The sequence below is a fragment of the Hippocampus comes genome, unplaced genomic scaffold (assembly GCF_001891065.2).
Source record: "Hippocampus comes isolate QL1 unplaced genomic scaffold, H_comes_QL1_v1.1 scaffold92, whole genome shotgun sequence".
In the NCBI taxonomy this organism is placed as follows: domain Eukaryota; kingdom Metazoa; phylum Chordata; class Actinopteri; order Syngnathiformes; family Syngnathidae; genus Hippocampus; species Hippocampus comes.
In genome coordinates this window covers 1,412,545-1,433,516 of record NW_017805379.1, presented here as the reverse complement: position 1 = coordinate 1,433,516, position 20,972 = coordinate 1,412,545, and the positions used below count along the sequence as shown (strand labels likewise).

The window sequence follows — 20,972 nt, the reverse complement described above, 5'->3', positions numbered from 1 at the left end:
CCTAACGATCTCCCAAGACAATTTTTCTGACATATTCGAATTGTGCCACTAACCTGGTAGTTATAGCGGCATACACAAAGCGCACTAAACTGTTTTCCATGTTTGGTCACGTGTGATTTTGCATAGACCACACATCGAATCACGTGACATTAATATTACATTTACCTTGTTGAATCCTGTCAAAACTATGTACTTGGTATGGGTTATCTGCTCCCAATCAATTGATGTCTTCATGAGCGTGTGTAAACTATTTCTTTAATCGGCCTCAGTCATGCCTTCAGACAATATTTGCACTACTATACTGTCATGGCACAATTTTGAAGAAACATGTAAATGGAAAAAAAACAGGCCGACAATGCTTTCAGCTTTTATTTGAAAATCCACATGACAAATGTATGACACATACAAATCAGACCTCCAATATACGGTATATAACAAACTGCAGAAGGGACGCAAGCCATTTATATACAGATTATACTGTGTTCGGAATTTCGATAAGGAAGCTCACCGTGTCAAACATCTTCAGTAAGAACTTATTCTGTGAATTGTGTCCTCATGACTTGAGCCTAATGCGGACAAATGTTACGACAGGGAAGTTGAACTGAAGAAGAAAAGCTGCTGCATTCAAACCTACCAAGTGGACAAACCTACTTGTATAAAAAAACATCTAGACTCCAAAGTCAGTTTTACACTACAAAACGAAATTCTATTCTTTTAAATGTTGCTTTTTTTGGTTCTGCCCCCCCCAAAAAATGTCCAGATTTTAGCAAACCAACATTCAAGATCAGGAACATTGTGTATGTTATCCTCTGAATTTTTACAGTTAATTTTTATCCCCATGCATTTTCTTTGTAGGTGTGTGTGCTGTGCTGTGACTGGGTCAAAACATCTAAAAAAAAAAAGACATCTTTAAAAAAAAAAAAAAAAAGAAAGAACATGGACGATTCACTGCTCAGTAGTGACCTGGTGGAAAGAATGAGAGGGAGACATGTTTTAAAACGATTAGTCCATACATGAACACCGCTTTTCCTCATATAGTGGCCTCAGTTGAAATTTCATGAGTGGATGAATCCCACACCCCAAATTGACATCTGTCTCGTCTCCCCTCAAGAGGAAAAATGTACCAGATAATTCACCTTTACTAATCACTTATAACCCGATGACTGCGCTATTATCTTTACCAATGTCTGCACAGAGATGGGGGTCTGGAATGCTATTTTTGTAAAATTTGAATATTTCATAAATAATGCTCTCATTTTAATATTCTGGTGTAGTATATGGATTAATTTTTTTTAATCATATCCGTTTCCATCTTAGATATCTGTACATTTTGGCATGCGCCAGAACTGAACTCCAAATTTATTGAATTCGGAGTTGCCAATGTGCAACACAAAAATGCATTTTTACAAGAAGATGAATGCTTTTCCTCCAGCAGACTCTTGGTCCTCTGAAGTCAAAACAAATGCAAGCTGCCACCCACTTCCTGAGGAAATGCACTAATCATGCGTGTTGCCCACTTATCGGGTGTCATACATACGTGGGGAGTAGGATCGTGATCTGGATCGAGAGCGGTATCCTCTGCTGTAGTACGGCGATGGAGATCTTCGTCTGTTTGGACAAATAAAAGCAATTCGATTAAACCATCAGGCACATGAGATAACCGGACACAGAACGCCTACCTGTATGATCGGTACTCCCGGTCATCATAGCGATCGTAGTCCCGATCATAGCCGCGATCATATCCGCGGTCGTAGCCTCGGTCGTAGTCCCTCGACATACGCCTTGATGAGCCGCCTCCCCCTCCGCCGCCGCCGCCTCCGCCACTGAAAACAAGAGTGACGAAGCTTCGTGACATGATCCGACATTTTCCAGCCGACAGAGTGGTGATGAAAACACTCACTATGTGGGTCGTCCCATGTAGATGCCAGGTGTGGGGGTGTGCGCTCGTTTGGTAATGGAGAAGTCCACGCGGATTCGTCGGCCGTCCAGCTCCATTCCGTTGGCATGCTCCTTGGCCTGTACACCAAAAGGACCGTCCAATGTAAAAACGTTGCTCTGGTCAAGCAACTATGTTGAAGTGAGGAGAAGAGCTTCATTGTAATCAGCCTAATGGGAGTGGGGGGAGCTTTGCTTGCATCTTCATGTAGAACTGTCAACAATATACTTCATACTTTACTTTTCTCTGCCACAGCCTCCAAAGTCAAACAATTCCAGAGTAAGCAATACTCACCTCCTTAGAGTCCTCATAGTTCTCAAAGTAGACGAAGGCAAAGCCCCTGGAGCGTCTGGACTGCTGGTCGTAGACTATGTTGACGTCTGCCAGGGGGCCATACTTGGAGAACACTTCCCGCAAGTCCCGCTCAGTCGTGTACAGGCTCAGGCCAAACACGCCCAGGCAGGTGTTTGGGTCAGGGTTGGCCTGTTAGCGGCAGGACAAGTTCAACAATAATGCACAAACACCGAACCCAGACAGTTAAAATGACAAAATATTGATCGGCTTATTAAGTTTGATTGTATCTGTATACAAATCATGAGAAACAATGTACTGCATAGTTACCCTGTTGCCAATGTGCCTGCGTCGGTTGGACATGGGCGAGCGGCTATGGCTCCTGCGCCGGCTGCCAGAGCGGCTTCGGGAACGGCGGCGGCGGGAGCGGGAGCGAGAGCGGGAATAGTTCCTTCGTGAGCTCCGGTGGGAACGAGACCTAAGAACGGGAAGAAGGAAGTCACCCAAGACATTCGCGATTTTTACTTGGAAAGCAGAAATCAGGTGCAGATTTTTTAAGTTGTCATGGATTGAACTGGTAAATTTGTCACAATGCTCAATTTCAACTGAAATGGGCTGAGCATTTTGAGGCTGGAATGTTTGGTTGACGAATGTGGATGAGTAGGTGGCATCATAAATGGAAAAACTAAAGAATTTCAAGTTCATTCTTTGCAAATAAAACAACACTTTCAAAGAAAACAAAGGCAATTCAGTCATTAAAAACGTCATGATTTCTTTCCACTGCTGTGATATGTAGCCTTGTTTAAAATATATAAACTGCTTCAATCTTCTTCTTGCTGCTGCTTCATTTCTTTTCGTAGTTTTACCAAATTTTATCTGGGATTGACAAGCAGTTTGAAAAAGACATTTTATTTCTTACTGGAGAATTGTTCGGCATCTTCTGAACTACACACCTCAAGATCAGGGATACCGCGCGTCCAAGTATCAGTAGTTAAATAACAGTACCCTTTTTAATGATGAGCTACTGTGGTACACGTTGTAGTACGAGCACATCTTGCAACCCTTAACTCGTTGGTACTGAATGAGTTAAAGGGTCTTACCTAGATTTGGATTTGGATCTGGAGCGCGAGCGAGACCTCGACCTGGAATGCTGGGAACCTTCCTTGGAGCGTGCCGGCGAGCGGCTGGCAGATTTTGCCGATCGCTGTGGGGAGGAGCTCCCCGAGCCAGGCTGTGGCTCCTGAACAAACCGGACAGCAGAGTTAAAACTAAACAAGCCACAGTGGCATCAAGAAAGAATGATACAAAATGGGTGACTCCACTCGCCCTCAAAACCTTTTAGAAGGAGTTTTTTTTTTGTTTTTTTTTTAGATTAGCAATTTTTGTGGATGAAATACACATCAAATACATTGACAATGTAATTATTTAGCTCAAGAAAAGATTGAAATAAACATGAGGGTGTGTGGGCGCTAGCGAGTGAGAGTAACAGATAGAGGAACATTTAACATGCATGATTTAGAGAAAGAAGAGAGAGTAGCAACATAATAGGCTGTTAAGAAATTACTCCTACCCGGCCAAACTTCTGATCATAACTTCATAACTTCTTTTACTTCATTACTTCAAAACAACCCGTCATTTCTTCTTTCTTCTCTTTGACATTACGGCGTCTTTTTTGCTCCTCTTCCCCAATTTTACCATCTGCCATTACAACGCTAGTCGAGGGATAGGATCTTGAGCGCTTCTTTTTTTCTGCTCCCCATACATTAGCATGCATCAACGGCATTGGCTTCAAACATTAACAACTTCGCATCTGAAACGTCTTCCGCCTTTTTTTCTTTCTTCCAAACTCAACCTTGACAAAGAACAAACAAGGGGGTGATAAGGCAAGTTTGTTGGTTTGGTTGCATTTAAATACCAAGAGGCACAAAGAAAACAACAGCATTTCCAGATAACAGCAACAATGCACAAAGGAGTATATTAGGGGCTACACTGAATGGGGGAAACAATACTCCAATATAAGGCTGTGTTCGGAATCATACACTTGCTACAGTTTCCTTAATCACTACATACATACCGTGGCTTTCTGTAGTGGACAGGAGTTAGGAGCTGCAGCAATATAATAGTTTTAGGATCGAGTTTTGATCAATCGGATTTTTAAAAAATGATCTGGATTAAACATGTTCAAGGAAGGTGCAAGTAGGTTTTGGTCCAATTGCAGTCGCTATGCTCACATTATATCGCATCTTTTGCTTTGAGTGTGGATGGCTTGAAAAGGGAGGCCATGGCTTGCTGAGTGACATGGGTCTCAGCCGTTACACTGACTGGGTCTGTGTGTGGTGTGCAACACACACAAAAACATACACAACGGAGAGTGTGTGTGTTGTGCTCCCCATCAGTCGTATAAATTAATAATAATGAGAAAAAAAAAAAAGACTTCCGCTCACTATAAATTTTAAACAGCACTACAAAATGGCATACTTTAGGTACAATTTATTAGACAAAATGGCTAGATGGGAAGTGATTTCGAACGCAGCCCAAGTGAATTACTACAATAATGTTGAGCTATTGTGAGAATGAAGTGGTCAAGGTGCAAGAAATGAAAGACACCCAATACAGGGTGTCCATAAAGTCTCTTCCCAATTAAAAAAAATACCACAAAAAATGAATACAAAACTGAGGAAATATCACAGAATAATATCCAAGTAGGGTAGTTATTTTATAATTTAGTATAATTTTAGGAGCTAGCGTCTCAAATGCAGTGTGATTTCTAAAAAAAGCACATCAAACTACATCTTAAATTGCATGAACGCGACACTACGACCGCCATTTTCTTGTAGTGGGTCCACTTCACTCTCAATCTTTGTTTTCAGTGTCGCCTAATCTACTCCTTTGTCATAAAAAGATCCATATACAATGTAGAATATTGCTCAAAAAACATTTACAGACACAAATATTGCAATATTAACGTTAGCTTTAGTACTGTCGGCAACGTTCACGTCGGTTGAATGAAAGCATGGCTCAAGGCGGCGTGGCCTCGTCACAGGAAGGCGGCTCGTTGTAGGCCGCAAGCTTCGAGTAATGATCCGAATATAATTCTGAGATAAACTAATCATTTACACAAAAAAATATGCAATAATACATTTGTTTGGAATTGAAAAGATGCGTTGCCATAACCACAATAGGTAAACAAAGCTAACAATAGAGCTAATAGGCTAACGTTACCTTGGCGTCTTTTCCCGGCACGGTAATTTCGTTAAGAGTCAACCAAAACTCACCTTATCTCTGAAATCTTTCTCGGTGTCGCTCATACTCGCGTCACTAGTCACCTTTTAACCTAAGGCTAAGTGTGGTCGAACGATTAAATTTGTATTTTTATTAGTTTAGTTATTTTTAAAGCTCAAATCGCTTCGTCGCCGACCTCAACCAAAACTGGAACAAGCTGCATTTAGTCAGCTAAACCAATATGAAAGGACCAGTGTTCTTTTCCGTTTCCGGGTTTTTCGAAATAAAAGTTACTTCCGTATGAAGACTGTGCAAATAAAATAATTTGCTCGATAGCGCCCTCAAAGCACTTTATTTTCGCAGATCGTAAAAGTTTCGCTAGGATTACTTCAGTTGGCGAGCCTTAAAATTTCTGATCTAAAACTGAGTCAAAAATCGATGTGGGTAAATTGGAGTGGAATTATGACGAGTCAGATTGAAGTCGTGGCGGCACGGTCGTGGATTATTAATCAAGACACAATTAAGGCAGTCAGTCTCTCACAAACACACAAAATAATGATGTATACATAGGTTATATTGTAAACTTTTACTTCAGGTGGGGGAAAAACAACTCAAAAATCACATTTTAAAGCATGAATTTAAACATGCACTTGTATACAGTAGCTTGCTATGCAGAAAATACTGTACGCAGATGTGCCTCACTAGCAGTTTATTGATCTGGGGAAAACAAAAATATATACTCTCATTCAATCGTGTCATAAATTAAAAAATAATTTCACCATCCACTGTTTGTCAACTTTCCCGGAGTAATGCTTGAATAAATTAGTGTGCCTACGGTGCAAATAATGTAAGCGACTTGGCATATAATAACTCAGTCTGAAGACACAGCTCAGTATGAAGTCAACCTCTCCAGTTTCATTGTGAGAAACACTGAAAGGCACTTGTGGCAGTACTTCCAACACAATACAAAAACAAGGGACGCCAATGCTTGTTGCTTCTGTCCAAAGAATGTCTCCAATTACAACTCAGAGATTAAACAGGCAAATATCTGCCAATAAATTGTGTGTGTTCACACTTCAAGTCCTTCAGGAGTGTCGGCTGTTGACACGCTGAACTCTCTACAGCAGCTTCTGATGTAGAATTTCCCAAATCATCAGTTTCCGGAAAAGAGGCATATGCCACTGTAGAGGAAGGAGATGTTTCTTTTAACGTTTGGGTACGAAACAGTCTTGTCACTCACTCAGTCACAGTCAGTCTCACTCAACACACGTTGCCCCTTCTTCCACAAACACACACACACACACACACACACACACACACACACACACACACACACACACACCGGGTTACACACACTCGCCGCCCCCCGCTCAACACAAAGGTCCGTGTTTCACAAGCATACCTGTCTAAAGGTGAGGGGCTTTCCTTTAGCAATGTATTGGGCGTATTTACATGCAAACACGCCACAGTCACTGCCATTCTTCTGCTGAGGAATCTCCTAGAAGGAAAGGGACAGCATTAACATTGCATGTTTCCTGATATACTACAGCCGAGGTGATGCTTTTTCTTTTTTTTTTTTTTTTCTTTTAATTAGAATGGATGAAGCACCCAGCAATTGATTACAGTGTGAAGTAAGGAGGTAGTTTTTTTTTTTTTTTTTTTACAATTTGAGAACTTTACACCAATCAGATGGAGCAATGTAGATTATTTAAGGTAATGGTACCAGTGGGTTCCTTACAGTGGGCCGCATGCAGCTTACAGTCCACTTGGTGGTGTCCAGCTCTCTGCCTTTCTTTGCTCTGTGCTCCTCATTCAGGTAGAGACTGGAAAAAAAAGAAGCAGACAATAACTAGAAAATTCAATTTCTCGAGAAATTTTGTCGGATTGCTGAAGACCATGAAATTGATCCAATTGTTTATGTTCAAATTTGCTAAACCTCTCCATTAATAAGGAATTTCCTCAATGGGATCATGCGAAAATTGCCAATGTTTGGAATATCATAAAAAGTAGCATGAATGAATGAACTGAGCTTTTTGAGGTCAGAATGGTTTCAACCGAGTGAGAAATTCGGACAGATGGTAAAATTGAAAAACGTTATGATGTTTGAAATGGGCTTCATGGTTGAAAAGTTGCAGCGGTCATCAAAATGTATTTTTGGTGGAGATGAACCTAACGTGATTAACTTGTTCTTCAGCAGTCACACACTTCTAAATGAAGAAGCTGAAAGAAAAAGATGGCAAGAGGGGGATGACACGAGGACTCACAGCAGCAGACCGCAAATGGCATCGTGCCTTTGGCCCATCGAGTCATACAACTTCACTGTCTTTGCTTTCAAGTCTACCACCTGAGAAACGAGGCATATTATTATATATATAATTTTTTTTTAAATAACGCACACGTGCAATTCTAGTGCGATGTTGTTGACTCACAGCTAAAGCCCAGTGGACACCCATGTGCAGCGGGACCAGCAAGAGGTCGCAGAGGAAGATGTCCACGGCTTTGGTCCAGCGCTTAACGGCGGCGTGCCCTCCGGCGTGCCCGCCCGGCCCGCCACGGAGCTTGGGGTAGAAGAAGGTGCTGAACGAGTACACCCGCATTCCGGTCGCCGTGTCGGAGCACTGTTCCATGACTAAGGACAGGTAGAAGTTGATCACCTGCACATGAGGACAAGGTTGTTACAGGGAACGAAAGCTATTGAAATAACTAAAACGAATATTGAAATAAAAGGTTTGTTAAAAAAAAAAGAGACAAGAGAACTGAGACTACATTGTACATTTATAAAACTAACTATAAGGTGGCTCAACAATTTATTTTCCGAGATATTTTGGGTGCCGAATCAGTCCTCGTTTTTTTCCCTTTGCACATCACGTCACAATAATAATAAGAATAACAAGAACAATAATAATATGTAACATAGTAATATCATTTGTAATATTTATGAATTAAGGGTAAAGTTCAGTAACAGGTGAAATTATTTTCTGAAACATCATAGCTGTATATTACAGTGCAAGTATTATCTGTATTGTGCAAGCTTTTATAGGTCAAAGTTTCCAAAAAAAAAAAAAATCTCAAAAACCTGATGCGCTAGAAAAATAAAGAGAAACTAAAGTTTTTTTTAAATTAGGGTCTTCAAGATATTCATAGTCTATGTAAGGCATATGACATACACACTACAAATACCTCATCATTGAGCCAGCCACCTTCCTGAAGAGTGGCCAAGTCTCTCTGCGTGATGCGTAGCTTGAAAGCGGCACTCAAAACCAAGTTGGCGTCACTCTGAGCCAGAGCAGCGCACACCTCAGCTGCCATCTCCTGCAAAGGCACAAATAAATCAAAGACAATCTTTCCTTTTAGGTTTGCATGGTGTACTGCTACTAGAAAAGTGCAGTGGAGAGACTTCTGCTTTAGGGGGGAAATTAGCCCTCTCAGCATGAAAGCAAAAATGGAATTGGGCCACAAATACACAATTTACAGAAACGCGACGTCTGTCAAAGGCAGTCATACCTTCGTGAGTCGGGGTATATCGTCATCTGTGAGTCGTGCATGCGTGGCGAGTGTGTGGGAGACCACCGGGCTGACGGCAGGCGTCACTCGGTCCACTAAATTGAGGCGAGTGGCAACTTCTGTGGAGAGGTCTAAGTCGGCTACTGATTTCTAAAAAAACAAAACCAAACAGGTCAATACCAATATTTAAAACCAAGGATAATGTGTGGACTTCAAGAAAAAAAAAAAAAAAACCTTTGCACATCTCACATGCTGTCTCTCGTCCGGTGCTCCTGAGTAAGACTTGCTGAGAGGCAGGGTACCCCATCTGATAGAAAATAAAATGCATTTACAGCCACAGTTAGAGGGACAATAAATCGGAGGTTCCCAAAATGAAGATGTACCACGATGACCTTGTAACCCCCCTGGCCCTGTATGAACAATTTAATTCGACCCTTGAGCACAAATGTCTTGACCACCTTTTGTGTGTATTATCTCCATATAAGAAAGAATTGCACCAACCTGCTCTTATTTACAGATACAATTCTCCGTGTGAGCACAGTGGCGCTCGCTGTTCCAACACAAACAACATTCATTAGCACATTTTATTGCTGTACATTTGTCTGAACAATACGCATACGGAGGGGAAGAAAAAAAATGTCTTTACGGGAATAGGCTATCTTTATGGGGGTCGACTCAAAGGGTTTCCTCGTCACTGTGTGTTCACCGTGGGACAGCAACACACTGCAAAAACAATTGTAATGGCACTATCAAGTCTTGGTACTTAGTTCGCAACGGACTCAAATATAAGTACTACAGTCGTCTGGAAAAAAAAGAGGTATCGGTGCATCCTGGTATCGAGTATGATTCTACTCACGCATTTGGTTTTGTTTGATTGAAAGGTAACGGTTGGCTTCTGCTGTATTTTTCCGTCACCACCTCCAGCAAGCGTCTGTAGTGCTCTTTGTCATTCTGCTTGATCGTCTATAGGGAAAGAAAAAAAAAACATTTGAAATGTTCCCATGTAACAATTTTTCACCTGTTCAGATGAGAGGCGAAATGTTTTCTAAGACGACAGGAACCGTCCCAGTTGCGATCGATTCAGAATTTTAATGACCTGGATGAACGAGCATATTCCTAAACCCGACGCACCTCTTCCACGGTGAGGCTGGGTTTGTAGCAGCGAATGTGTCCAAAGCTGTTGCAACTGGTCTGGTCGGCATTGGGCATTCCCACACTCACAGCGGGCCGTGAAGGCAGCAGCTGGAGGGAGCCTCTCCTCTCAGAAGACACTGTGTTTCCACTGTACACATAAGGCATAACAATTTAGTGCCAAAGTATTTATTGTTATTATTAAAAAAAAATTATGAACACATAATTTCTGTTCCTTTTGTCCCCATCCCAAAGCTGACGCGGTCAAAACAAACGACTTGCCTGAATTTCCTCATTAAAGGAGGCAAGGAGCTCTTGAAAGGCTTGGGTGCAGCCCTATCGCACGTTCCAATCCCTGATTTATCTGCGGACAATGAACCAAATTAAAACAGATTATACAGAGAGAGAGCGTATGGTGGATAAATGACATTTTTGTTAATTTTGCAATTGTCTATACACACCCATTCTCCAGTCCGGGCTCGTCAGCCACGGCGTTTGCAGCTCATTGATTCCCAAAGTGACAGACTGGATCAACACAGGAAATAATGTTTTTGAAAGCTATTTATAAAAAAATTTAAGACATAAAAAAACACCCTCTACTCAAAAACATAAACTTGGCTGGGCAAAAAGGCCTTAAAATAAAATCTCAGATTTTCTTCACAAAAATCCTGTTTCTGATTTTAATCAATTGTCAAATTATTAGCTAAAATTGATTGTGCATTATTGAATTCACGTGACTGACCATTAGTGGTAAATCAGACAATCAACAGCAGATGCATTCCTGTTTTTCGCAACAGTAAAGAAGTGTAGCGGGGATCTCCCATGGAACATATTTAGTGTTTCTAAACCTTTTTTGGTTTATTTGTTTCCACAAGATGGCCCTGTAGTTGGCAGCAGTTTTCAAGAGCTCAGCTGTTTTTGTTGCTGTTGTTGTTTTTGTCATATGGTGTTTGTTGTCCTTTGTGTGAACCCATTGCTGACTGATCTGAGCAGTTTGACCGTGTCATTCGTTGAAGGAGAAAAGTCTGTGTTTCATGGTTGCACCTTCTTGGCAGCATGTGTGTAACAGAACTGATTTTGATGGGGGGGACAAAATTTGCAGTCTGGGGGGGGGGGGGAAAGTGTTTCATTGCACAAAATAAATGTTTCAGAAAAGAACTGTACACAGTTCAATATAAGTGCAATATAAAATAAAGCATTAAAGCAAAAAAGATGTATGTTGTATAACCTTAACTGAACCCAGACACTAATTGTACAAAAAAAAAAAGAAAAACGATCACTGCGCACCACCGAACAAAAATACTGAAATAAGTACAATAGTAATTAATAATTTTCAGACATATCAAGTGAAGTTTGATGGCACCCAGGTTGGAATCACTATTAAGTAAGAGACAACAATTACAGTGCAGCTCTGCCTCTGGCTAGCGGATGTCATGACAAGTAAATGTCTTACTTTCACAAAAGTAATCTAAGTACTCTAAAACGGTTTTAAATAGCTGATTAGAATTAATCCCCCACCCCTCAAAATGAATAATTCAATAGCGAAAACACAAACCTGCGTGTCCTTATAGTGTCTGTGCTCGTTGGGGGTTGATATCAGTGGTTTGTGCAACCGAAGCAAACTTGCGACCCCGGCCACAGTCTTCTTGACAAAACTTATCACCACATCTACTTAAATAAATAAATAAATAAATTGATTCGGACATTTTTAAGACAGCGCAAGAAAATAGTGATTCCTTTTCCATGCACAGACCTCGCCTTCGTCTTTTTGCCGCAACCTGCTCGCTCTGGCCAACACCTTCTGCTGCATCAACACTGGAAGAGGCAGAAAGTGACATTAACACGAGATGTGCAGGTTATGTAAGCAGTTCCAATACGAGAGAATAAGACTAGTTCAGAATTTCACACACCTGAGTCAAGTCTTGAATTATGTTAATGATTCATCAGTTTTTAAAAAATTTGATTTTCATCTGGGCCTCATATTAAGATGAACGCAAAGACAACATAGTTTCATTTTTAATTGCGAGACAAGACTGATGAAATATTTCTGATGAAATATAGTGTACTCATTGTTCAAGTATGATTTTTGAGCGTACTGTACAATAATTGCGAATAACAAGTTTAGTATAATTCCTTGTGGAATTGTGGGCGGCATGCCTCAGTGGCCGTGGTCGTCTCCCAACCCAGAGGTTGTGGGTTCGATCACCGGAATTTGTGACCATGTCGAAGAAGCCCTTGAGCAAGGTACTGAAGCCCCAGTTGCTCCTGATACTGGGCCATCAGTAGGTGAATGAGAAATCAGTGTGAAGCGATTTCAGTGCATTGTATTTTTGAAAACAACTGCTGTGACAATTTCAATTCCCCCAAGGGATGAATCTATATACCTATAATGAACTCGTAGGTGTCAAATTGAGCTAGCTCGCTAGCTTGCGTGGATAATGTAATATAACGGCACGCAGAGACTCAAAACAACGTCAGTCAGTCGATTATAACGATGACAGAATCAACTTATTTTAGGAGAACCAAAATCGAGTGTTAACTGATCGGTTACTAACCTCTGGTAGTTTCTCTTGACCGGTCTGCCGTGGCTCTCTCGCCGCCGTGCTAGTGTGCTCGCCAGCTCCCCGTTATTAGCTTGGCGGTTTTGCCCCGTGGCGGGCTCGAACAACGACGAGATTCCGTCAAATATCCATTCATACATCCCAGACAAATGTGAAAAAAATGACAAGATGGTCCTCTTCACGGGCCAGGACGGTCTCTCTTCGTATCCAAACAGAGAAAAAAGATGTACGACACAGTGGTATCTAAAGCGAAGCTAGTTTAGTACCTTAGCTTCTAGCTTGGTGTGTCACAATGTGCGCCAGGCGTATCTGGAGTCTTTTCATCGAGTGGGCGGGGTTCAAAGTTCCAACAGGAGACCACTTTTCCAGCATAGTGCGGTCGTTCTCATTCATAAAACGAACGCACCTAAAGACGTTGACACCAAGAAGACGTCAGGAGAAGAGGATTGGGGAGGCTGAAATCCGCTGTCCATATTACGTAATTGTCAACAATAACTAAAGAGATTTGTTTCGGTTTTTACGATGTGTGTGTGCGTGTGCGTGTGTGTATACAGTATATGTATATGTATTTGTGTGTGTGAATAATTTTGGTCTTGTTCAAATTTAGTGAGCTTGTTTTTGAAATTGATTTGCAGTACATTTTCACCTGCACTAAATACAGTATTTGCATTGTCTGCAAATAATATAAATTTGAATAATACTTATTTCTCGCATAGGTCAATGATGCTAAATAATTTCGGACTCAACATTGACCCCTGTGATACCCCACACAATGTCCAAGCAAATCCTTTATCTAGTTCGATTAAGTACTTTTTTAATGTAAGTTTACCCCGGCTCTTGTGCAAGTATTACATTTCCATAATTGTTGTAATGTGTTTCTGAATATTATATATTTGATTGTATCAAATGCTTTCATTTAGAAAAACAATTGCACCACCAGCATATTTCTTTACACCATTTGCACTTTCATCCATTTGTTTCTTTATTTGGTGCTGTTGATGAGTTGCTTCTAAAGCCATATTAATTACCACTAAATTATGCTTTTCGATGAGATAATCAAATCTAATCTTTTCCAGAAGAGAGACAGGTCTAATTTGTCAAAGGTGTTTGCCTCCAGTTTTGAATGGAGAAAATCTGTTTTAGCAGTTTTCACATAATTGGGCGTTACCGAACTGTAGTGACAGGTTAAAGATGTATGTTCTGAGAGTCTACATATGACCGTTCTTCTTGTTTTCATGGCCATTTCATGATAATCATTGTCAGTGGATGTCTTGGTTTTGCATTTATTCACAAAATCTAAGAAAAAAACTCTTATCTACTAAATTTGAATTCTGTTTCTGGAGCTTGGATTTCTTCAAATAGATTGGGTCCAATATTTACACAATATTAGTTGAATTCAAAATGGCCTAGGTTTGTATATAATAATTCTTCAAGTAATTATCTTTATTACAATCTGTACTACTATTGAACTTCTTTAGATAAGCATTCTGAAACCCCTTTGACATCGACTGATTAAGGAAGGAAGGATTGAAGGAAAGGATGGAAAGAAGGTAGGACAGAGGCAGATGGGATGAGGTAGGGTAAAACAGGATGGTAGGAAGAAAGGAGGGGAAGAGAGTAGTAAGGTTGGTACGGTAACGAATAAACCAAAGACTAGTCACTTGAATGGTAAAAATCACATTTAAAATTATTTATTATTACAACGGTAGAAACATTAATATAAAATGGCCAGAACAAGGTACAACCAGCATGTATGGCTCAAGGACTTTTCAAAACAAACAAACAAAAAAAAACATGCATTTGATGATGCACAACACAAGCAGAAAAATACAATATTAAAATAAGTGGGGAAAAGTCATTTGACCGGCATACCTGTGAGATGCATAAAAAAAAGATATAAAAGCTTAAAAAATACTTTGTTCACAAACTTAAACACTATATACATGTATAAAACACACTTTTGGATATTACATTGACGTAAGGCAAAGACAGCTGCACACACAGGAGATACTGACGGTATCAGTGGTCACACTTCTTGGGGTCATGCTGGAGAACAGAAGGACCTAAAAGACAAGGCGGTTTAAATGTCACTATTCTTTATCTTATGTTATAAAGAGTTAGTGTGAGGGGAGAAAAGAGAGGTGTATATATATAACATATTATATAACACACACACTATATCTATCGATCCTACCCACACACACAGTATAGCTATCTATCCTACCCAAGTTGATTTTGCGCGAGAGACAGGGTGGTATACAGCAAACTGGTCCCCTGCCGATCTCAGTGCACATAGACAAACTCACATTCACAACTGCGGTCAATTTAGAGTCTTCAATTAACCTACCATGCATGTTTTTGGTATGTGGAAGGAAATTGTAGTACTCCGAGTAAACCCACGCAGGCACCGGGAGAGCATGCAAACCCCACACAGGCAGGCCGCAGCCCAGATTGGAACTCATGACATCTGAACTGTGAGGGGCATATGCTAACCAGTCATCCACCGTGCTGCCATCAAAGATCCATCCACTGAAATAACAGGAGACAAGGGGGAAAATGTGCTTGAAGGTGACCCGAGCAGCCGTCAGCAGCCATCCCAGGAGGAGCACTGTGTGCAACTTTTGCACTCGGACAGCACGTGCGGGCGGGAACACTCGCACTCACCTGGGCTGTGCAGGTAAAGAGGTGACAAGCAGCTCAGGTATAGCCACGTCCTGTTCTCCCGTAGCCAGCGCTGCCGATAGCCAATCATATCGGGGGAACAGGTCATCTGTGAAGTCCATCCCATGATTCTGGGTGGGACTAATTGTGTCTGCTGTACTAGGTTGGAGCGGGGGGACGATAGAGGACATTTGGCAACGTAGTCCCAAGACGACATTGGGGTTGGGTGGATCGTGGTTACTTGTAAAGTGAGAGGAAGCATGCTTTTAAGTGCTGTTGTCAGACCACACCGCATTTGGTCCAAAATGTTATGATTTCATTATAAAACTGGGTGATTCATCAATTTTGGATTGATGGGTCACTATCACAATAGGGTGAGGCTTCCCCAAATCGCCATCCCAAACATATAGGATTTTCTAATTTACATTGCCAAAGACGTGGTGGCCATTCCAACGCTATTCTTCGACATGTTGGAAACGTTTGACGCAAAGTATGTGCTTGAGGAAAAAAAAAAAGCAGGAAAGTACTGGAGAGGATGCAATGTTAGCCTTTCACCATACAATTTGATGGGCAATTTAGGATGAAAAAAAATGTCCATCAAGGGAAGAAGAATCTATTTTTGTACATTATCCATAATGAAAAATAGATTCATTTTTATTATTTCTATGGAAGTTGATACAAATCATTCATAAAGGCCCGGCCTATTATGGCGTATGATACTTCAGCTCAGCAAGTAATGTCAGCAACCAGTTTGTTGAGTCACGACAGAAGGATTCCTCCAATAGCCACAAAAAGGCAACCACTTGTTTCCTACCATCGCATGGGCTTGGTCTTTTCTGCAAACTAGCCACATGCTCTGTTGTATGGCCGGACTTATACTGTGTAGAACGATCAACAAAATGCTCTAATTGAACATTTCAATACCTCCCATCGTGAGATTACCTCCTGTGATTCAAACTGACAAAGCAAGCGATCCAAGAAAGACACCCAAGTGTCGACGTAAAACCCGTCTGTGAATCCACCTCATTAAAATCCACTGGCGCTGGCTGCCTTGAATTAATGCTCACCTGGCTTGGAACCGACCAGTCGATGCTGGACCTTCTCCAGGTGGTTGATGTATTCAGTCAGAGACTTTTCTGGCTCTTGAGACATTGCCGCGGAAGCCTGAGTTGAGCTGGAACAGGACCTACAAAAAGCGGAGTGACATCATTTATAGTTCATTCAGCGTTCATAACAAATCCACGCGAGTCAAAAAGCTCTCTTCCTTAAATAAGGAAAAAAGTCTGGATATGTTGGATTTCTCAGAGCTGGTGTATTTTCTATGTGAGGCGAGCAGACCTGTTGTGCAACCTGAAGTGTGATCTTAAATAAGGAAAAAAGTCTGGATATGTTGGATTTGTCAGAGCTGGTATAGTTTCTATGTGAGGCGAAGCAGACCTGTTGTGCAACCTGAAGTGTGACTTGCTGGGCGAGACAAGAGCAGATGCTGTGTCTCTGTTTGGTGGCGACTCGGAATTCAAACGAGCCCGCTGATGTTGTTGCTGCTGCTGCTCTCTTAAAACCTCGCCTTTCAACCCTAGGATGGACACAGAGTGAAACTGACACAGTCAGACACGCGCACACACACGAAATCCCCAAATGGCGTTAATGGTGTGCATCTAAAGAGCTGACCTGGAGCGTGGACGTTAACGGTTGCGCAGCCAGGTAATCGTCTGATGGCTTTGTGCCACTTCCTGGTTAGGAACTTCATTCTAGCAAGTGAAAGATTTAGTTTCAGTTTCACAAGTACTAAAACATTAATTCTTCATCAGTCTCCCCACACCACTCGTTCGATCCGCACCTCGAGATGGCAATGACCACTCGTACCGCTGACCGAAATCTTCCGAGGGGCCTCCGGCACGGAGGCAGTGGCGACGGTCGTGCCCCCATGGTGGCGATCAGGCACAGGGTGGCCTGCTCGCACTCCTTGAATCCTCCAAGCAGCAGGAGCAGGTAGCGTTTCTGGTACACCAGAGCTTTCCGGAAGCTCTCGGCGCGCAGGTAGCGCTCGTATAAACGCTGCACCTGGAAAAGAAAACATTACAAATTGGTATTTGAACTAGAGAACGAGAGCGAGAGAGAGAAAACTTTGTGGGAATAGCCAGCCAAGCGACCGACCTTGCTGGGGGCCATTTCGCTGATGGGTATGTTTTCACTCTCGATGGGTACTTTAGCAAGCTCATTCTCGGCACGGTGCAGCTGGCGTTCCAGGCAAGTGACTTTATGTTTGAGGGCGGTCTTCTCTTGGCTCAGCGACGTCAAAGTATGAGTCAACTCGGCATTCTTGCTCAGGATTTTCTCCAGCAAGCCGGACGAGGGAGTAGGCGCCACCTATAGCAAATAGGGAAAAGGCACTACGTCATTCGTAAGTAATCTAACAATATAAATCTCCAGTTCTTGATGAGCTTGACATTTTAATCCAGGAAACCCAGGTTTCAAAGAAAACATGGCCAGTATTTGCCAAAGGACTGCTATTGTGATGTGAGTTGAGTTCACTGTCCCCAAACAGTGTTCATACCTCAAGTTGGAGCTAGAAAGCCAAAGGGGATGGAGGGAGGAAAAAAAAAGTTTTTCTGCGGTTCAGACAATTTTCATTAAGTCTGGTCACCCAACAAATCCCTTCTTAACATAAAATGTGCAATAGTTCTACACTTAAATTGTTCTCTTGTACCTGCTGGCGATGTTGTGAGGGCTGGACATCGGCATTGGCAGCATCGGCGCTCTGTCCCGACATCCTCTGAGCCGCCATGTCTCGCTGCTCTCTTTGGAGCTTGCTCAAAGTGTGTTGGAGTTCCTCCATGCGCTGCCTGTCTTGCTGCCTCAACAACTCCAAGTCGCGCTTCAGGGAAAGTAAAGAAAAAGAGGGTTCAAGGGGTCTATCAGGGCATGTTGTCATTGCTGTATATATATTTTTTGCAGTATAAAATCCAAACGGAATATGTAACGTTCAACCTTTTCTTTAATCTTGTTGAAGCAATTCCTCGTGAAAGGATTCAACCTGACGCTCAAAGAATGTTTGCAGAGTGGCGAAAAGATCAATGAAGATTGATCAATTTAAATATCTAAAACTCAAAATACCGAATATTAAATGTGAAATTTTGCCGTATTCATGAAATTTGCACTGGCCCAACCAGTAAACTTTGATGCTAGGCCTGTTGTAATCCAAGAACCCCAGTGTACAGATTTTACCAGTTTGTTATTGGTGCTCTCCTGCCTTCTCTCCCTCTCCATCTGCTCCTGCGAGCCCTTTTGGCGTTCCCTCTCCCATTCTCTCTCCTTGTTCTTCAGCAGTTGCATCCTGTCCTTCAGTTCACTGAGCTCTGCACGGTGCGCCTCCAAAGCAGAGTCAACCTTCCTTTTCTGCTCCCTCAAAGCCTCCTCCCGGGTTTTGTCCTCATCCAGTCTCCTCCTGCTTTCCAAGACCTCCGCTCTCAGTTTGTCCGCCAAGGCCGCCAGTTCCTCCCCTCGCCTTCGCTCCTCCTCCAGCTGCAAGCGCAAGTCAGAGATGAACTTCCTGTCTCGGGCGCCGTCGACTTCATGTCTGCGGTTGATGTCGTCCATTTGTTTGGAGCAGCGTTCTAGCTCTTCGTCCAGCGCCCGGTGGGAGTCGGCCAGCTTGGAGCGGATTTCGGCCAGGCGGGATTCCGATTGGGTCAAGAGGCGTTCCAGACGGGTGTTCTCCTCGCGTTGCTCGGCCGAGTGCTGGCGCTCGTCTTCGAGCTTCTTCTGCAAGTCGTCCAAACGCTTCTCGAGCACGACGCTGCGGGACTGCTCGATCTGGAGCTCACGTCTCAGGTTGCTGCAGGCCACCGTCTCCTGCTCCATGAGACCCTGAAGGGACTGCATCTCGGCCCTCTGCTGCTCAGAAGACGCTCGCATAACCTGGTGGCAGAAGTGTGATGTTTAGGTTAGATAAGAGTATCAAATGACAGACTATGCACGTTTAAAATAGAATAAAGGGAATGTCATCCCTTTTTTTTTTTTTTTTTACAATATGCTCTATGCGCATCCACTAGTCTAAACACGAAATTTTGAATAATACTGTGTTGTGGAATATGAGTTAAGCGGCAAAATTTAGCTTTTTGTCATGAGCATCATGTAAAGGTGAGTTGAATAGAATAATTGAACAAACGTTTATGTAATATCGGTTCATGATTGTGCACACGCTAGACACCAAGTGTTGACACTTTGCTAATTTGATTATTCTTTGTGTGATAACAGACCCCAGTCAATAAATCAGTCCTAACAGAACACCAGAAACCCCTTTAATCGCTTTACTGGCATCAGAGTTTAGTCCATACCTCTAGTCTTTGCTCCACCTCATTTTCTTGCCGCACGTTGAGAGCTCGTTCTCGTTCCAGCTGCTGCTTCAGCTCCTGAACCAGCGCCCGTTCCTTCGTCAAAGTCTCCTCGCATTCCTCTACAGTCAACCTGCGGGGTCAATTTAGTGGACATAATATTTCTATGAGGTACAATGATGAACCATGAAGGAGTCAGGTTGCTGCAGGCCACCGTCTCCTGCTCCATGAGACCCTGAAGGGACTGCATCTCGGCCCTCTGCTGCTCAGAAGATGCTCGCATAACCTGGTGGCAGAAGTGTGATGTTTAGGTTGGATAAGATAATTGATGAGCATCATGTAAAGGTGAGTTGACTAGAATAATTGAACAAACGTTTATGTAATATCTGTTCATGATTGTGCACACGCTAGACACAAAGTGTTGACACTTTGCTAATTTGATTATTCTTTGTGTGATAACAGACCCCAGTAAATAAATCAGTCTTAACAGAACACCAGAAACGCCTTTAATCGCTTTAATGGCATCAGAGTTTAGTCCATACCTCCAGTCTTTGCTCCACCTCATTTTCTTGCCGCACGTTGAGAGCTCGTTCTCGTTCCAGCTGCTGCTTCAGCTCCTGGACCAGCGCCCGTTCCTTCGTCAAAGTCTCTTCGCATTCCTCTACAGTCAACCTGTGAGGTCAATTTAGCGGATATAATATTTCCATGAGGTACAATGATGAACCATGAAGGAGTAATTTTCACATTTGGGATACCAAGGAAATCTTCTGTGTCATTGTGAATATAGAATCACATTTTCATGAGAAAAATGTGCTTTGTACCCGAGTGCCTGTATTTTGTTCTTTTGCTCCAGCTGCGTCTCGTGTGCATATTTCAGCTGCTTCTGCGTCTCTTCCAGCTCTGATCTTGTTTGGGATTCTGCCTGTAGATGCTCCCTGTCAGCATCACCTCTGGGGTCAGCCTGGAGATGGAATTAAAAAGTGAATACTCTAGAGTTCCATGCATCCATCCATTTTCCGATCCACTTTAACCTCACAAGGGTCGCGGAGGGGTGAAGGAGCCTATCACAACGGTCTTCCGGCAGTTGGCAGGGGACACCCTGAGCCGGTTGAGCTCGTTCTCGTTCCAGCTGCTGCTTCAGCTCCTGGACCAGCGCCCGTTCCTTCGTCAAAGTCTCTTCGCATTCCTCTACAGTCAACCTGTGAGGTCAATTTAGCGGATATAATATTTCCATGAGGTACAATGATGAACCATGAAGGAGTAATTTTCACATTTGGGATACCAATGAAATCTTCTGTGTCATTTTTAATATAGAATCACATTTTCATG

At 42.4% G+C, this 20,972-nt stretch overlaps 3 protein-coding genes across 13 annotated transcripts in view; all 3 read right to left on the bottom strand.

Annotated features, from left to right (window-relative positions):
• Positions 1-351: 351 nt before the first annotated feature.
• Positions 352-5,700, bottom strand: LOC109517372 (transformer-2 protein homolog alpha-like). The gene is made up of 8 exons (XM_019872510.1): positions 5,503-5,700; positions 3,328-3,467; positions 2,558-2,705; positions 2,231-2,419; positions 1,901-2,016; positions 1,680-1,823; positions 1,538-1,608; positions 352-963 (listed from the first exon to the last, which is right to left on the bottom strand). Exons 1-8 carry the CDS (start codon positions 5,533-5,535, stop codon positions 953-955), a joined length of 852 nt encoding a protein of 283 aa, XP_019728069.1. The 5' UTR covers positions 5,536-5,700; the 3' UTR covers positions 352-952.
• A 320-nt stretch (positions 5,701-6,020) lies between these two features.
• Positions 6,021-13,047, bottom strand: senp2 (SUMO specific peptidase 2). Of its 3 annotated transcripts, none has more exons than XM_019872507.1 (17): positions 12,640-13,043; positions 11,838-11,899; positions 11,640-11,752; positions 10,546-10,609; positions 10,367-10,448; positions 10,085-10,235; positions 9,810-9,916; positions 9,600-9,676; positions 9,455-9,503; positions 9,203-9,260; positions 8,954-9,103; positions 8,630-8,761; positions 7,879-8,103; positions 7,714-7,793; positions 7,188-7,272; positions 6,852-6,947; positions 6,021-6,630 (listed from the first exon to the last, which is right to left on the bottom strand). In XM_019872507.1, the coding sequence occupies exons 1-17, from the start codon at positions 12,783-12,785 to the stop codon at positions 6,568-6,570; spliced, it is 1,740 nt and encodes a 579-aa protein (XP_019728066.1). In that variant the 5' UTR covers positions 12,786-13,043; the 3' UTR covers positions 6,021-6,567. The 3 variants fall into 3 exon arrangements, 2 of the variants coding, with proteins under 2 accessions (XP_019728066.1, XP_019728065.1); XM_019872506.1 differs by having other exon boundaries at positions 9,188-9,260; positions 12,640-13,040; XR_002168529.1 differs by lacking the exons at positions 6,021-6,630; positions 7,714-7,793 and having other exon boundaries at positions 9,188-9,260; positions 12,640-13,047.
• Positions 13,048-14,313: 1,266 nt separating this feature from the next.
• pcnt (pericentrin) overlaps positions 14,314-20,972 on the bottom strand; it is a 37,313-nt gene continuing 30,654 nt past the window's right edge. For 6 of the 9 annotated variants that reach the window (XM_019872450.1, XM_019872453.1, XM_019872451.1 and 3 more), the window contains 12 exons: positions 20,465-20,604; positions 19,647-19,776; positions 18,535-19,227; positions 18,017-18,184; positions 17,464-17,676; positions 17,147-17,370; positions 16,978-17,057; positions 16,744-16,882; positions 16,374-16,492; positions 15,310-15,460; positions 14,993-15,174; positions 14,314-14,708 (listed from right to left, as the gene is read on the bottom strand). In XM_019872450.1, the coding sequence (XP_019728009.1) occupies positions 14,665-14,708; positions 14,993-15,174; positions 15,310-15,460; positions 16,374-16,492; positions 16,744-16,882; positions 16,978-17,057; positions 17,147-17,370; positions 17,464-17,676; positions 18,017-18,184; positions 18,535-19,227; positions 19,647-19,776; positions 20,465-20,604 (2,283 nt within the window). In that variant the 3' untranslated portion in view covers positions 14,314-14,664. Of the gene's footprint in view, positions 14,709-14,992; positions 15,466-16,373; positions 16,493-16,743; positions 16,883-16,977; positions 17,058-17,146; positions 17,371-17,463; positions 17,677-18,016; positions 18,185-18,534; positions 19,228-19,646; positions 19,777-20,464; positions 20,605-20,972 lie in introns of those variants that run through there. The other 3 variants (XM_019872458.1, XM_019872459.1, XM_019872456.1) reach the window with 3 other exon arrangements.

Coding starts and splice junctions, on each gene's coding strand:
- LOC109517372 (XM_019872510.1), bottom strand. CDS start 5,535: ATGAGCGACACCGAGAAAGATTTCAGAGATAAG. Junction 2,706..3,327: donor AGATCCAAATCCAAATCTAG/GTAAGACCCTTT, acceptor TCCCGTTCTTAG/GTCTCGTTCCCACCGGAGCT. Junction 1,609..1,679: donor CGGGAGTACCGATCATACAG/GTAGGCGTTCTG, acceptor TTGTCCAAACAG/ACGAAGATCTCCATCGCCGT.
- senp2 (XM_019872506.1), bottom strand. CDS start 12,785: ATGTATGAATGGATATTTGACGGAATCTCGTCGTTGTTCGAGCCCGCC. Junction 9,917..10,084: donor CCAGCCTCACCGTGGAAGAG/GTGCGTCGGGTT, acceptor CTTTCCCTATAG/ACGATCAAGCAGAATGACAA. Junction 6,631..6,851: donor AGCCCCTCACCTTTAGACAG/GTATGCTTGTGA, acceptor CTTCCTCTACAG/TGGCATATGCCTCTTTTCCG.